Consider the following 12,238-nt stretch of genomic DNA (forward strand, 5'->3'; position numbering starts at 1 on the left):
CCTAGTCCCAAAGCTTGGACTTGGGCTTGGAGTTGTCGAGTTTGCATCTGCACATTGTGCATATCTATCTTCTCTGCATGTCTCCGGTAGCTGAAGTCGGCGCTTGATTTGGGTCTAAGCTCGGGCGACAAGCCGGCGAGAATGGCACGTTCCATCAACATGATACTCCGCAGATTATCACCTTTCTTGGTCCATATAGAGATGTGGGTGAAGTATTGTCGAGGCGAGAAGGACATTCCGAGGATATGGTCGCGTTCTGTCCAACAAACTCATCGATCAATGGTCATCAAGACGATAAAGCTGGGATCGAGACGTACCTTGGGTAATGGCTGCTTGCAATTCTCCTCCACAACACAACAAGCAGATCTCCTCCCAGCACCTGATATCTTTCCCTTCTTCCGGCCGGACTCGAATCAACCAGCGCCCACCTTTCCGGTTCTCCTCGTCCTCCCACAGCGGCTGGACGCCAGCGCGGAAAATGTGGATGCTGTCCTGTGGTTTGACCTGAGACCACGGCAGGTTGTTGAAAATGCGGTAGAATGTGCCGATGTCGGCCACCGAATCAACCAACATTGTCAACTGGTACGAGTCGGGTGAATGCTGGTGGTGGTGATTGTTGTTGTTGCTGGTCGGCTGAAGATTTGACTTGGAGTGCCAAACTGACCAAAGGTATTGGAACGGCAGAGGGCGGAGTTTAGCTATCACTTGCTTATGCAGCGAGGAGGAGCGGCGAGGCAACGAAGGCCGAACGGGGTCGACGACATTGTTGGCGGCAGGAGGTACTGTTGAAGAGATGCCCGGAGGTATAGTCGCTGTCATTGTGAGTGTGGCGCACGTTGAGCAAGAAAGGGCTCGAGGGGATTCAGCGGCAGTAGCAGTAGTGGAAGACTAGGCAATCGATTTCAAGCCCTGTCTCGAGCGAGCAATAGCAGCGGTGGCTTTACTCAAATGCTATGTAGAAGAACGAGTATCAAAAGAAACAGGAAGCAGCCTTTCGATTTGCTAGGCCGATCGAAAGAATAGTCCTAAAAAGGGGGGGAGGGAATAATCTTTTTCTTTCCCCCCTCCAGCCTCCTTCCTCGATCAAATACGACCCAAGCACAGCTGACATTTTCCCTCAGGCCTTCCGCAATCCAATCCTGCAGGAAACGCCTCAAAAAGGACTGCGTTATGCGTCAAAGTCGACCGAAATTGTGACCAGAGCAGGGAAACCTTAGGGTGGGTGGGTGGAAAACGACGTTGTCGTCGTCATCGTCATCGTCGTCATCTGCCATGCATAACCGAGAGGCCCCCTTCTACTCCTCCAACTCGGATCCAAGAGCAGGGCCGGGGGCCAGGGTTCGCGAACTAGAGTTGAGAACAGGGGGATAGGCTGTGGGTTTCTGGTTCTCGTCACTTTAGGCGCCGGATCGGATGGTGGGGATCAGTTGGCGAGTTGCGATGAGAGGTTTCCCAGTGTCAGCGTGAGCTGCGTGCGTGCGTGGTGTTCGTGTTTTACGAAACATGAAACGTCGTCAGGGGCGCGACGTGGATGTGTTGTGAGCCAGATACAGATGTGGAGGTTTCAGGCCTTTCAAAACTTCGTTCTACGCGCCCGGGGGAAGATGGATACTCTACCCAAGAACCCTGTGCGGATGGACCAAGTGAGTTGACCCAATTGGAAAGGTCGTCGGAGCTCGCATCTCGACAAGTGGAGTCTCCCGGATGTTCAGTGCATGCATCCTGTACTCGGAAGGGACCAGCATTACGTGATAGAACTTCGAATGCGAACTGCTGGTCGGTAGCTACACGGTCAAATTCGCGACAGGTAGGAAGAGATGTTAGGGTTAATGGTGTTGGACAACCAATGAGGCTGAGGGTGACGGTGTGGGGCCGTGCAAACAGGATACCTCATTGGACGAGGCTGCGGCGGTTAGGGAGGGCGGGCGGGCGCTTAGAGCATTTCAATCTCGTGTGTAGTAACACACAGTAGTGTGTGCATCGAAACAGGACAGGACAGGAAGGTGGTGTTCTGAGAGGCCGGAGGAGGTAGACTGAAAGAGAAAAGAAATGTACGAGATGGGTGGAGAGATGAGATGTGGTTCGACATGAAGTGAGTTGCACGTCTGTTAGTCGCGGACCGTATTCATCCATATATGCACTTGTGCACCTTCACTCAGTCGTCTACCATCTATATCATCATATAGGTTGATCTGTGCGCCCTTTCCTTGGACACCAAGATAGATGTGTGCATGCCTGACTATGATGGAGTGACTGTGCTGAACGGTGTGAGTACTAGAAGAATCCGACCTAGGGGACCAGTGGAGGCACCGAGCCAGCTATAGTAAGTATACCTGTGTACCGATGAGGACGCTCCACCCATGTTTCACGTGCGACCAAACCACTCGCTGCCCTGCTCACAGCAGTCTGCTGATCTTCATCGGAACTCAATGGAGGTGGTGCGCTCTACCCACGAAGAGTGCAGCACGTTAGGAATGTCCTGGTGGGAGGTTTCGCCACCTATTTTACCAATATGTAGCTTGATCTGGCTACCGGGGAGCTCCTTACCCCAGCTTTGATATCTTGCAACGCGGCAGGACCATGACTAGAGGCACCGGAGTCGTAGGTGGGTTGCGATTGTGGCATCCCTCTGGCTTTCGACTCGCCGATGGCCTAGTTACCTCACTTTGGAACAGCTGAATACCCCCATCATTAAACATGGCGCTCATCTTGGTACCGCGTGAAGTTACACAAAGACAAATTTTTACAGGTGCGGCAATACAGCGATTGTTGTCATTTGTAAATCACCAAAAGCAAAAGTACACTAGCAAGGCCCTGAAAGGACTCTCTCTATACCATCCATGCCTTGAAGTGAGTTTGGGCATAGGGTCGTTTAGTCGAATTGAACAGGAATGTAGAATTCGGAAAATCAGACTTCACAAGCCTCGTTCTGTCCAGTGGCCTTACTAGACATTATCATGGTTACATATCGCTGGATGTTGCTCTCGGTGGAAGCACCCCGTCCATACTTCAAGAGCTGGATGCTGCTCGGGGCCCGCAGTGTTGCTGATTTCCGTCTTGCTTGCGTCGTTTTCGAAATTCGATCGTGGTTCCTGGGCTCACAAGCTCTTGGCGACACTCTTGAAACGGGATGTATTGATGAGGTGGTTACGGGTGTATTGCTTGGAGTTTGGCTATCATTCTTCATCTCGTCAATTTGTTCTGCACTTCGCACGGTTCCAGCAGATTCATGCAATTCTGTTGATGTGACCTTTCGAGCGTATAGCTTGCGCAGCTGCCACAACTGCTCTAGTTGAGGTTCTGGAATTCCCTCCGTGGTAGGGTTGCCGAAGATATGAAAGACGCGTCTAAGTGCGGCCGTCGGTGCGCCACACCATACTCCTGGCTCTTTGAAGGGACCCAATCCTGGTATGAAGCTCCTATCCGCGTTGACGGGGAAGAAGTCTCGCAGGGTGTACCGCCAGTACAGGCCGCCGACTGCCTCAGAAGACAAGAGGTTTTGCCTCTTGAGATATTCTGAATACATCTGTGGTGTAGGAACCATTCGAGGAGGAATGTCCCCATGCCGTTGCGCAATATCGATCCGACTCTGGTAATCCTTGAGCTCAAAATCGATGAAATAGTCCAGGTCGATGGGAATGAAGATCAGCCCCGGATTGTTGAGGTCGTCGAACGCTCGGTGGCACGAAGGGCAAAGAGGAAGACCATTTTGCTCATCTCCAAGATGATCGAATGTTAAGAGACCGGAGGCAACATAGTCGCCGAACTGTCAATAATCAGTCACATAATCAATCACTGACGACGCAGGCCATTTCGTTGCGCTAATTGCTGCGACATACCGAGCCGTCCTTTCTGCCGACAACGGGAGCAATATCCGGCGCCCTTGCACCGCAATGCCAGCACTGCTCGCCACCATTGCGCTCCGCTATCCTTTTCTTCGTCCTCCTTGTGAATTGCGACGCCGAGGATGTACTAGAAGAAATGGCACTTTCCACATCACTTCGCTTCCTTTTGCGACTTGAGCCCGACCAGGTTGTTTCGGCCGACGATGGAACAGGCGGTGGCAGCATTGCAGCCGCAGGAGGAGGACATACGGAGGCGGAAGCTTCTGGGGTTTGACGTGATATCGTTGTTCGCTGGGGAGACACATACACAAATGTTGTGCTTGACCACCTCGCAAGGTGGCTGGAGGGTGATGTATCTAGTTGTCCCGCAGTACTGGTAAAATACATGAAATCTGTTATCAGACGTAAGAATAAACGGGTTAGTACCTGTAATTTTGTTCATAGAGCGAACGTTTGCGACCAATAGTGCGCTAGTAAAGTACGCTAAAATACTAGTGTCTACAATATGTACGAATACAGTAGATACCTAGCTTAATATGGACGCGCTAATGCGCTTTATCTTTCAGCGCCTCTTATAAGAATCGAAATATTAGTGGAAAAGACTGAATTTCAACGGGTCGGGAATGTCACATGAAATTTTTGAAACTTTCAGTAACAACCCCGGTCCCCGCCACGTGCCCGCTTCGAGTCGCACTAACTAAATTTGGGCACGTGGCTCAGCCTTGGCACGCTGTGTCCATGGGTAACAGCAAATGACACATCACTCATTGTCCCTATTCTTAAGGACTGCTGTGAGACGTACAACCTGGAATATCCCCCACATTCATTCGAAACAACCGAGAAGGAGTCAAAGACACTCTTCCGTGGTATGTCCACAGTCAGGTATGGTTTTGCTCCCGCCTTGTGCATTACCGCCGAATGTAACCATCCAATGTACACATGGGAACATCGGCGGACTAATTGTACAAGCAATGCAAAATTCGAGGTTTCTGTCACCTTTCCGCTGGTCAGGAAGTTGTTGCCGTGGGTATCGAGCACGCAATGGGCCAAGATGATAAGTTTATCACGGCTTCTCGATGCCACGGCAGCACGTTCATGCGAGGAAGGGGGCTTCGTGCGGGCGTGCGGACGGCTGTGACGTGATGAAGGACGTTGTAAAGGAACTAGAACGAGACTGTCAAGTTATCGTTACCTGATTTACGTACATCTGGACGATATGGTATGGCTTTTGTTCTCATCAATTCCCGCCCTCCTTCGGCGATCGAACGGTCCGGTGGACTACAACCCGTAAGTTCTTCGTTCTCAACTACCATATCTGCGATCAAACACCCCTCTCAATACCCACCCGGCACATTGTTATAAATCCCACTCGCAGGCAATCCGACAAGCCTATCGTTCGCCTGCGTCGGCCTAAACCTGTCATGGTGGCCCGCCTTCTCAATCCCCTCCGCTTTTGCTTCGACCTCGGTAAACTCGAACTTCTTCTTCGTCAGCCCGTTATACACAGCCCGCGCATACTCGGGCTTGATCTTGTATAGCTGCGCTAGGTACTTGACCTGGATGACCGGTTCACTGACGTGGCTGAGCATGACAGCCGTGTTGTCGTGCAGGTGCTCGCGCTGCGTGGCGGTCATGACGTTCTCGTACAGGTCGCGTGGCTGGTCGTACTCGGTAAGCGGGCGGCCTTCGTGGTAGAAGTGCGACTTGCGCGAGACGACGTTGTCGCCCACTTTGTAGGGCGCCTCGGCCGTGTCTGGGCGGAACTTGTCCACAAAGCTGTTGGGCGCGTACTGCGGGTTTTTGGCGTGGTTGGCGTCGACGCGCAGGGGTCCGTCAAAGTTCAGGGATGCGTAGGAGCCGGCCATGAAGGGGCAGTTTGCTGGTGGGGAGACGTTAGTCCAATTTTGTAGCGAGTCACGACCGACCTACTGGGCACTTGGTGCAGGTTGACGCCGATGCGGTGGTATTGCGCGTCGCGGTAGAAGAACATGCGGAATTGGAGGAGTGGATCAGGACTGTCTTCGATGCCCGGGACCATGCTGCCTGGAGAGAAGGCGGCCTGCTCAACGTCACGGTGGTCTGCGCCGTGATTTAGCTGGGAGAACATGTCGTGCTGGGAGCAAAGTGTGAACTTACAGTTTTCAGGGTTTCTGGTCAGATGGAGCTTGCCGAACTCGTGAAGCGGGAAAAGCTTCTTCGGCCATACCTTGGTCACGTCAAAAGGGTCGAAGCCCAGCTTTTGGGGGTCGGCTTCTTCAGGCTTCATGATTTGGACGTGAGCGGTGTAAGACACTGGCTCGCCATTTTCAATGGCTTGCCAAAGTTCTTCTTTGCTGTAGTCTGGGTTTTCGCCAGACAGCTTGACCGCTTCTTGACGTGTGAACTGCTTCTGTCCTCCGTCGGCGAGGAAATGGTACTTGATGTACACGAACTCGCCGTTCTTGTTGACCCATTTGAAGGTATGGCAGCCGTACCCGTGGTTGGCGCGCCAGCCTTGAGGAGTTCCATGGTCAGAGAAGAACATCATGCCGGCGTGGTTTCCTTCAGGGGTGTTCGCAAGCAAATCGAACGTGGCGTTGTAGTCCAGCAGGAAATTGTCGGGTCGTCGAGCTTGAGAACGGATGACATCTGGACCCTGAATAGGATCACGACAGAAGAACACCGGGAAATTCAGGCCCACAATGTCGTAGTTGCCCTCGCCAGTATAGAACTTGATAGCAAAGCCGCGAGGATTGCGGGCCAAGTCCGGGAATTCTCTTCCCAGAGTCACGGTTGAAAAGCGGACGAACACTGGTGTCTGGACGCCTGAGCCGCTCAAGAAGTCAGCTTTGGTCAGATGCGAGACATCTTTGGTGGTTTCAAAGTAGCCAAAAGCGCCGCTGCCGCCTGTTGTAATCATTAGCGCACGTTGTTGGTTGGTCTGAAAATCATGCTTACAGGGATGTACCATTCTCTCAAGGAGCTTGGATCGGTTGAAGTGCTGCTGCTTCTGAAAGAGAAACGTGTCGGAGGCGACGGGAATGCCCCCAACGGTCTTGCTGTGGGACGCATCGGGGAATGGGATACCCTCATTGTTGGTGAAATAAGGGCCGTCATCAGCACGCTTTCCTCCCTCGCTAACCCCAGTCAATTTGGCGGCCAGAACTGCAGGGCCTTCATTTGCGCCTTGAAAGAGAGAGGTTCGTTGAAGAGCTCTCGGGTCGCCACCCATCTTTCCAAACGCCTTTCCGACGGCCTGAACCGGGTGCGTTGCCATCTCGCCTGCTGTGATGTTTGAAGTCATTCGAACGAGGCTCTTACCACACTTGATGACCAACTTGGGAAACCGGCCGACACGAAGCAGACTGGACATGCAGCGAGACACTGGAAGTACAAATAGACAAAGCGTGCCTGGCTGCACGCAGCTTACCACGGCAGGTCTTCAGGGCATCTTTCTCAGAAAGGGAAATCAGTGGGACCAGTTTTGCATATACTCGTCATTGCGACAGGGCTGATGTGCACGCGGGATGGATATCCAGACGAATTGGCTGGACATGAGGTGCATCATGGCGGGAATGCCATGGTCGTTCGACTGGGGAAAGACGGGTATTGAGTCCGCAGTGCACGAGAGTAGCTGCGCCTCGGAGATAGCACAACGGCGTGCAATCGAGAAATTCTCCGTTGGATGAGGCTGTCATACACACGGTCAGCCGCAGAATGCGAGCCACTCCTCCGTGTAACCAGTGTTGGTTTCGCTGTCGTCATTGTTGTTGCTTTAAGCTTATCCGAGACTTTCTTCGACGGCACAAGGAGCTCCGCTTTTCGTGTTCCTGGTTCACTGTAGCCGTTTTGGGCCAGATACTGTGCGGTGCATCACCCTGAGGTCATATTGTTGCGGAACACACTTCCTCCTCTGTGGCCACATGCACCAAGTTCCGGCGTCATCATTCTAGCGAGCAATGACCCGTCCACAACACAGCATGCGATAATTGCTAAGCAGCCCAATCGCAAACCCACTGTTCCCCCCAGATCCCCGTGACTCCATCACTGTGGAAAGCGTCGGAATATGTCTCTTAGCTTGTCTAATGGCGCCGCCATCAAACCAGCGACCATCTCGAACGGAGACTTGTCTGACGCTAAGGGGTGATCGGATCTTGGTGTCGTTAACATTCGTACCGGGTATGTTCTCGTAGTAGTCCTATGGGAAGAACTGACAATAAATGCTCTATAGATAGGTCTCGTGGCTGCCATCCTGAATCCACTCAAGCTCGTCGCAGGTCTTGCAAGGAGGAAGGAAGAGAAATTCTCTGATTCGTCACGTAGAGCTTGAATGATAGCTCTCGGAATCGATATCCGCGTTTATTTCCCCAGCTTTTTAGTGGCTGATCTTGTCGAGCAAGGACGTCTGGGACTGCCCCGCGGCAAGCAAGGGCTTGACATCCGCCAATCGCAGTTTCCGTTTCGTAATGCTCACTAGAATCCTGCTCTTACATCGTCCGATCTCTCGTTCTGGATATGCTAAAGAGTGGAGGGACACACAAGGTCAGAGACATGAATTATCTTTACCCGTACGAACCAAAGGCCATTCAGAGCCAGTGTGGAGGGCTTCGAACTAGTGTGCCGGAATACTCATCCGAAGGCTTATCCCCCACAACGAGGCACATCCGGGCATGACGCTCAGGGTTCCTGAACTGGTTGGTTCGGATCTCGTTTACGGGTGCCAATGCAAGGTAGCGTGCATGACGGTCCTGAATCAATCGATCGGATTTCTGGACCTAGTATTGCGGACAGCGTTCGAGGCTGGAGTGGCCGCTCCTCATGATGCAAAGTCGTCTTTGTCTCATCATCAGCATAGGAATCCACCACAATGTGCCTGACAGCTCCTAGGCGGCAGAGATACCCGCCTCGTCATTTTCAGCCCCGTTGATGACGCTGGGACACTGCTTCATGCTCAATAAAACGGAGGGCATGTTGCCTTTCTGAATCCAAGCTTCTGTTCCTCACCCAAACCCGATCTTCACCAACCGCGCTACCATTTCACACGGTACAAGATGTCACACCGCAACATCTGCATCACTGCCGTCGACGGCAACACGGGCTCCAGTATCGCTAAGTACATTCTTGAGAATGAGAGCTTCAAGAAGAAGGTCGGCACCGTCACAGGCCTTGCCCTCGATCAGAATGCACCTCATGCCAAAGAAGTCCAAAAGCTAGGAGCGAAGATCATTCAGCACAAGCCAGGTAGAATCAAGCAAATGGTCGAGCTATTGAAGTCCACCGGAGCGGATGCGGTTTGCCTCATCCCGCCGGCTTCGGAGAAGAAATTGGAAATCACACAGGAATTGATTGAGGCGACCAAGAGAGCGGGAATCCCAAACGTGTGTTTCATCAGCTCGGCCGGGTGTGATTTGGCAGATCCACAGAAACAGCCCCGGCTACGAGAGTTCATTGAGTTGGAGGCGCAGGTGTTGGTTGCAAAGGGGAATCCACAGACGGAGGCGGGACATTCACCAGTGGTGATTCGGCCAGGTTTTTATGCCGAGAACCTTCTCTTGTATGCCCCGCAGATATTACAAGAGAAGAGCATTCCATTGCCGATTGGCAGTAACCATAAGTTTGCACCAATGGCTCTAAGGGTAAGTAGCCTTTCCTTCAGTCGTCTGGGAAGTCTAACAGGTTTGGCAGGATCTTGCACAGGTGGCTTCACACGTGTTGACGGGCAAGGGGAAGCAAGGATTCAGTGACAGACACCGCGGACAGTTGATGGTGCTCACAGGTAATTTCTAACGCAACCCCAGCAAAGGCACGCAACTGACATGGGTCAGGACCCAAACTGGTCGCCGGAGAAGAACTTGCGACAGACGTATCCCAGGCTCTGGGTGACGAGCTCCAATTCGAAGACATCTCCGAGTACGTTACACGTCCCATCTCTTCTCGTACCACTCTACGGCCTTCTCGGATATGCTAACATCTCCTTTCTAGGAACGAGGCCAAATCAGTTCTTCAAGAGCAGTCCTCCCTGGATCCTTCTGAAATGCAATACCTACTCGAATACTACTCGTTGGTGAAAGAAGGCAAAACCAATTACATCTCCACAACAGCGTTTCATGATGTGACCGGTCAACATCCGCTAGAACCGCCCGAATTCTTCAAGGAGATGAAAAAGGTGCTCGAGACCGAGGTTGGTGCAGAAAACGGACAGGAGGAGGGCCCGAAGAGCAAGAAGAGGAAGGCGAATGGGAAATAAGCTTAGGTGAATGGTGGCTCGTGTACAGATAATGCTCTTTAAGCTAAAAGCGCTCAAAAGCGCTGCGCCAAGCATGCCCTTAGATATTTATCTGGGTGTCTCTAACCTCTTTTCAACCAATGTCCCAGGAAGCCCGGCGGCTGTCCCCTTTGCCTTATGGTGAAGCAACCGCGTACTGCCTATCGTAGCAGAGCCCGCGCGAGCACCGAGACTTGGCCTGGCAACGTGATTCTTCTGAGAGCTGCCTTGCCAAGACCGTGCCCACCCTTAGATTTCAAGAGCAGCAGCACTGATACGATGAGTACCTTCGTCCACTTCAGTGCCCGTTGGCCTCTCAGCTTCTATTCCCTTTCTCCAGATCCATCATTACTACGGATGTGTCTGTTTTAAATCCGGACACGAGACCCGCCAGCGATAAACTGCAAGACTTCCTGGCACCTATTCTCCACGACCTTCAGATCCGTATCTTCGAGGTTCGAGAGGCCGTTGGCAAGACATGCGCTACAATCACAGATACTTCGAAAGTTCAGTAGCTCCTGGCTCAAGCTAACGCGAACCAGGCTTTCTTCTCGTCTCCCCCTGCCGACAAGCAATGTTCCAGATAAGTTCAAAATCGATCGATCTTTCTCTCTGGCGTGCACTTCGCAAAGAAGAAATGACCGACAGTGCGCCCGAGCATGGCGAAAGTCTTCGAAGCTGGATATGGAAGTCCGAGGAGCGGAATAAGTAAGATCCGGTTGAAGTCACGTTAGTGCCATCTTCAACAGCCAATAGATAGGCCTCGATAATTGGTGACCAATCAGAGACGTGGATGCCTGTCCAGAAAAGCTGTGACTGACAAGATGCCAAGTATTGAAATGACTGTTTGCGCTAGTATCTGGCCGAAGGTCTATGACCAACACCGATATCTCTTTGTAAATTATTCGTAATAACAGCTCGCTGGATAAAAGTTCATGTCAGACAGTTTGCATTTATTTTCATTCGCTCCTCAAGTTCCGATTGTCTGATCAACCGGAACTCATAGATGCCGACTGCCGATCATTTATCGAGTCGGTAGAGTGTCCAGCAGTCAGCCTGTGCAACATCTTCCCGTCTCACAAGATGGCGCAGATTCAGTTTGACTTGACCCGGGCCGAAGAAATCACCCGCTATCAGTTTCGTGATAGAGGGCTTCTTTATGAGGCATTGCAAAGCGCAACCAGAGACCGAGACGAACTGACGGGCGAGATCCATGAGTCGGATGGCAATCGGCGTCTTGCGAAGTTAGGATTTGCCGTCCTGGAGCTGGCGGTGGTAGATGAGTGGTTCAGACGAGGCATGAGCCATCGTGCGTGAAGATCGAATTACACCGTCCTATCTAGCAGTTATACTTACGAAGGTCAGGAGAGCTTGACTTGCTACGGAAGAAATTCCTGGCCAAGGACTACTTGTCCGATGCCGCGCAGCAAAAAGCGTTACATACCTGCCTCTCGATGTCTCAGCGGCAGGAAAACATCGCTGCACCCCCAATGACCATGAAACTGGTCTTGAGTGCCGTAATGGGCGCAGTGTGGCTTGATGCAGACTTGAATCTCAGCGAGGGTCTCAATAATGTGAAGTGGGTTATGCAAACTTTCGGGTCAGTGTACCTTTACTGCTCATGAAGACACTCTATCCACTAGCGTATATCGACAGATTCTTTGACTGGGAGTTCTTGAACGACATCGATTAGAGCAACTATGTACCGCGAGGGTGGAATGTCGAAGGATGATCCCCGCAAGCGTCGGCCGAGCTGGCAGCGTTGATATCTGGATGATCAACTGGGAGAGTTGAGACTCTTCAACTCTCCCAGTTGATCATCCAGATATCAACGCTGCTAGCTCGGCAGAGGCATGCTCGATTTCAGCGGGTATGTCATCTACAGACCTCACCTCTTCTTCCAATAGCTGCTCGTCAGAATCCAATTTCACCTTCAGATCTGCAAGACTGGTCTCCAACCTGTTTCGCTTCCTCATCAGATCCGCGTATGTTAGTTGACTTTGTCTGATCCGCTTCTTCAGTGTGTCAATGTTTCCATGGTGCTCTTTTCTCTTGTCAATCAAACCACGTATTCTCTGTGCTAGGGCTCGAGCCCTCTCTTGCCCGATACTGGTCGCCATCGGAGACTCTTTGGGCCGGCTTGCGTACT

General features: G+C 52.0%; 5 protein-coding genes across 5 annotated transcripts; 2 read left to right on the forward strand and 3 right to left on the reverse strand.

Moving 5' to 3' along the window:
- Window positions 1–276: 276 nt before the first annotated feature.
- Window positions 277–819, reverse strand: AYL99_01986 (hypothetical protein; the record flags this gene model as incomplete). The annotated part of the gene is made up of 1 exon (XM_018833502.1): window positions 277–819. One exon carries the CDS (start codon window positions 817–819, stop codon window positions 277–279), a length of 543 nt encoding a protein of 180 aa, XP_018696126.1.
- Window positions 820–2,908: 2,089 nt separating this feature from the next.
- AYL99_01987 (hypothetical protein) lies at window positions 2,909–4,070 on the reverse strand (the record flags this gene model as incomplete). The annotated part of the gene is made up of 2 exons (XM_018833503.1): window positions 2,909–3,766; window positions 3,840–4,070. The coding sequence occupies 2 exons, from the start codon at window positions 4,068–4,070 to the stop codon at window positions 2,909–2,911; spliced, it is 1,089 nt and encodes a 362-aa protein (XP_018696127.1).
- Window positions 4,071–5,179: 1,109 nt separating this feature from the next.
- On the reverse strand, window positions 5,180–7,101 carry AYL99_01988 (hypothetical protein; the record flags this gene model as incomplete). Its single annotated transcript, XM_018833504.1, has 4 exons — window positions 5,180–5,724; window positions 5,775–5,924; window positions 5,982–6,731; window positions 6,783–7,101. The coding sequence occupies 4 exons, from the start codon at window positions 7,099–7,101 to the stop codon at window positions 5,180–5,182; spliced, it is 1,764 nt and encodes a 587-aa protein (XP_018696128.1).
- A 1,774-nt stretch (window positions 7,102–8,875) lies between these two features.
- AYL99_01989 (hypothetical protein) lies at window positions 8,876–10,071 on the forward strand (the record flags this gene model as incomplete). Its single annotated transcript, XM_018833505.1, has 4 exons — window positions 8,876–9,460; window positions 9,510–9,600; window positions 9,650–9,734; window positions 9,807–10,071. 4 exons carry the CDS (start codon window positions 8,876–8,878, stop codon window positions 10,069–10,071), a joined length of 1,026 nt encoding a protein of 341 aa, XP_018696129.1.
- A 1,101-nt stretch (window positions 10,072–11,172) lies between these two features.
- On the forward strand, window positions 11,173–11,714 carry AYL99_01990 (hypothetical protein; the record flags this gene model as incomplete). The annotated part of the gene is made up of 2 exons (XM_018833506.1): window positions 11,173–11,398; window positions 11,455–11,714. The coding sequence occupies 2 exons, from the start codon at window positions 11,173–11,175 to the stop codon at window positions 11,712–11,714; spliced, it is 486 nt and encodes a 161-aa protein (XP_018696130.1).
- Window positions 11,715–12,238: the final 524 nt, after the last annotated feature.

The sequence above is a fragment of the Fonsecaea erecta genome, assembly GCF_001651985.1.
Source record: "Fonsecaea erecta strain CBS 125763 chromosome Unknown Scaff2, whole genome shotgun sequence".
NCBI classification, from domain to species: Eukaryota; Fungi; Ascomycota; class Eurotiomycetes; order Chaetothyriales; family Herpotrichiellaceae; genus Fonsecaea; species Fonsecaea erecta.